Source organism: Echinops telfairi, unplaced genomic scaffold (assembly GCF_000313985.2).
Source record: "Echinops telfairi isolate 266 unplaced genomic scaffold, ASM31398v2 ScPeMD7_7469;HRSCAF=8507_0, whole genome shotgun sequence".
Taxonomy (NCBI): domain Eukaryota; kingdom Metazoa; phylum Chordata; class Mammalia; order Afrosoricida; family Tenrecidae; genus Echinops; species Echinops telfairi.
The window spans coordinates 94,515,401-94,517,812 of record NW_022111372.1 but is presented as its reverse complement, the minus strand read 5'-3'; the positions used below and the strand labels follow the sequence as shown (position 1 = coordinate 94,517,812).

At 42.5% G+C, this 2,412-nt stretch overlaps 1 protein-coding gene across 1 annotated transcript in view; it reads left to right on the top strand.

The window, feature by feature from the left end:
- LOC101661762 (protocadherin gamma-B2) overlaps positions 1-1,668 on the top strand; it is a 7,611-nt gene extending 5,943 nt beyond the window's left edge. Inside the window, 6 exon segments of the mRNA XM_045284729.1 lie at positions 10-179; positions 182-227; positions 230-265; positions 268-435; positions 438-559; positions 1,648-1,668. Of these exon segments, the coding sequence (XP_045140664.1) occupies positions 10-179; positions 182-227; positions 230-265; positions 268-435; positions 438-559; positions 1,648-1,668 (563 nt within the window).
- Positions 1,669-2,412: the final 744 nt, after the last annotated feature.

Below are 2,412 nucleotides of genomic sequence, written 5' to 3'. Positions count from 1 at the left end.
CGGTGGGCGTGCACACGGGCGAAGTGCGCACAGCGCGGGCCCTGCAGGACAGGGATGCGCTCAAGCAGAGCCTCGTGGTGGCAGTCCAGGACCACGGCCAGCCTCCTCTTTCGGCCACCATCACGCTCACGGTGGCCGTAGCCGACAGCGTCCCCGACGTTCTGGCCGACCTGACCTGGGCAGTCTGGAGTCTCCCCCCAATCCAGAGGACTCTGGCCTCACGTTGTACTGGTGGTGGTTGTGGCTGCAGTCTCCTGCGTCTTCCTGGCTTTGTCGTTGTGCTAATGGCGCTCAGGCTGAGGCGCTGGCACACATCACGCATGGGGCAGGCTTTTGCAGGAGGATTGACGAGAGTGCCTGAGTCCCACTTTGTGGGCGTCGATGGGGTCCAGGCCTTTCTACAGACCTATTCCCATGAGGTCTTTTTCACAGCCGAGTCTTGAACTTTCCACAGCCAAACTATGCAGACACACTCATCAGCCAAGAGAGCTGGGAGAAGAGTGAGCCTCTTTTGCTGTCAGGTGATTCAGTGTTTTCTAAAGACAATGCGTTAATTCAGGTGAGTTTGTGTCAAATATTCTTGCTTGAACTTCCACTGAAATACGAGATAATTTGTATATTGTAGACTTCGCAAAGTAACATAACTTTCTGTATCAATACACAATATGCGTACACTTTCTCTCTGTATCGTTCCAATTTTAGTATATGTGCCGCCGAAGCAAGCACTGTGTACACTTTCTAAAATGTGCACTGGCTAGTATCTCGGGAAGACAAAAACAATTATTTCTCTCTTTTTTTCATTTCCTTTATAGATTTTGGGAGTAGAATATCTATTTTTCCAAGTTAGACATTTTCTTATTTTTCCTACTTACCTGCACCAATAAGCTTAATATGTACTTTTTGGAATACTGAGAATTCAAAATTTGTTTTGAGTACATTTGCTTCTGTGGTGGATTTGCTGTAATCCCCTCTATGTTAGTTTCCTACAACTTTTATTCCACACATGGAAGTTTTTCTGGAAAGTGCACAGATTATAAGTGTTAACTGAGAATCTTACACTTATGGTAGAATGTTTAACAAAAATCGATTGCTAAAATGTCTTGGGAAAGAATTGTTGGAACTTGTGAGAAGCCTGATTTCTTTTGGTCAATTTCGTAAACGTGTAGGGAACCATAAAAGTCCAAACTGCCCTTTCTTCTCTATTTGTTGCTTATCTACTTACCACCAAGACTTGTCAAAGGAATTGGGAAGCACTTAAAGAAGGAACGATCCTCAAATGGCCCTTCAATGGAGGCTGTTACTGCCACTGATAAGACTTCTTATGTCTCAACAGAGAAGACAAAGAAAGAAAATAGAGATTGTGGTTCTACATGTCTGATAGGAAGTATTTCAGCTTGTTAAAAACTCATAAAGACTTTTTATTGACATTCATTTCCAAGTGGGATTTAGTATGTTGAGTTCTCCATGTGTAACATGGAGGGGAAGAGGACAAGGGTTTTGCAGGCACCATCAAAATGTTGACCACATGTGCATTTTTTCATATGGTGGTCAACGAAAAAATTTAAATGTGCATAAAAACAGAAATTTTCTTGACAGCTAAGCTAACATACTCCAGATATGCTGATTTCTTTACTTCACTTGATTTAGGGACAAGTCATTGAGAGGTAAGGCAATAAATAGGCATGATCCTTAGGACATATCTAAATATCAGTGATCTCAGCAATACTTTGAGTTGAATAAGTCTCATAATATCTATTAACAATACTTATTGAATGAGTGACCAATTGATGTGATCTCAGGATTGCCTGGTAGTCTAAGTTCTCATGTGGATGTTGTATGATAGAGTGTCAAGTTTGTAATTAGGTAACTTCTTATGTGATCTTTTTTTAAAAATCATTTTACTGGGGGCTTGTACAACTCTTATCACAATCCATACTTCCATACATTGTGTCAAGCACATTTGTACATTTGTTGCCATCATCATTCTCAAAACATCTGCTTTCTACTGAGCCCTTGATGTCAGCTCCTCATTCTCCCCCCACCACTCCGCGCTCCTCCTCCTTCATGAACCTTGATAATTTAAAATTTATTATTATTTTGTCATATCTTATACTGTCCGATGTCTCCTTGCACCCACTTTTCTGTTGTCCATCCCCTAAGGAGAAGGTTATATGTAGATCCTTGTAATCGGTTCCCCCTTTCTACCCCACTGAGATAGTTTATTGTGCCAGCCAGGCCGACAAACACAAGTGGGATTAACTGAAGGGCAGAGAGATAAATGGCTTGGTGAGCCTCCTCTTTCTTGTCTTTCGCTCTTTGATCATCGGACCAGTGTGTGGCTGCCTTGCTTGTTCTGTGCCTCAATTTAAAGGCTACACTACCTGTGGGATGCCTAGCCTATGGACTGTGTCG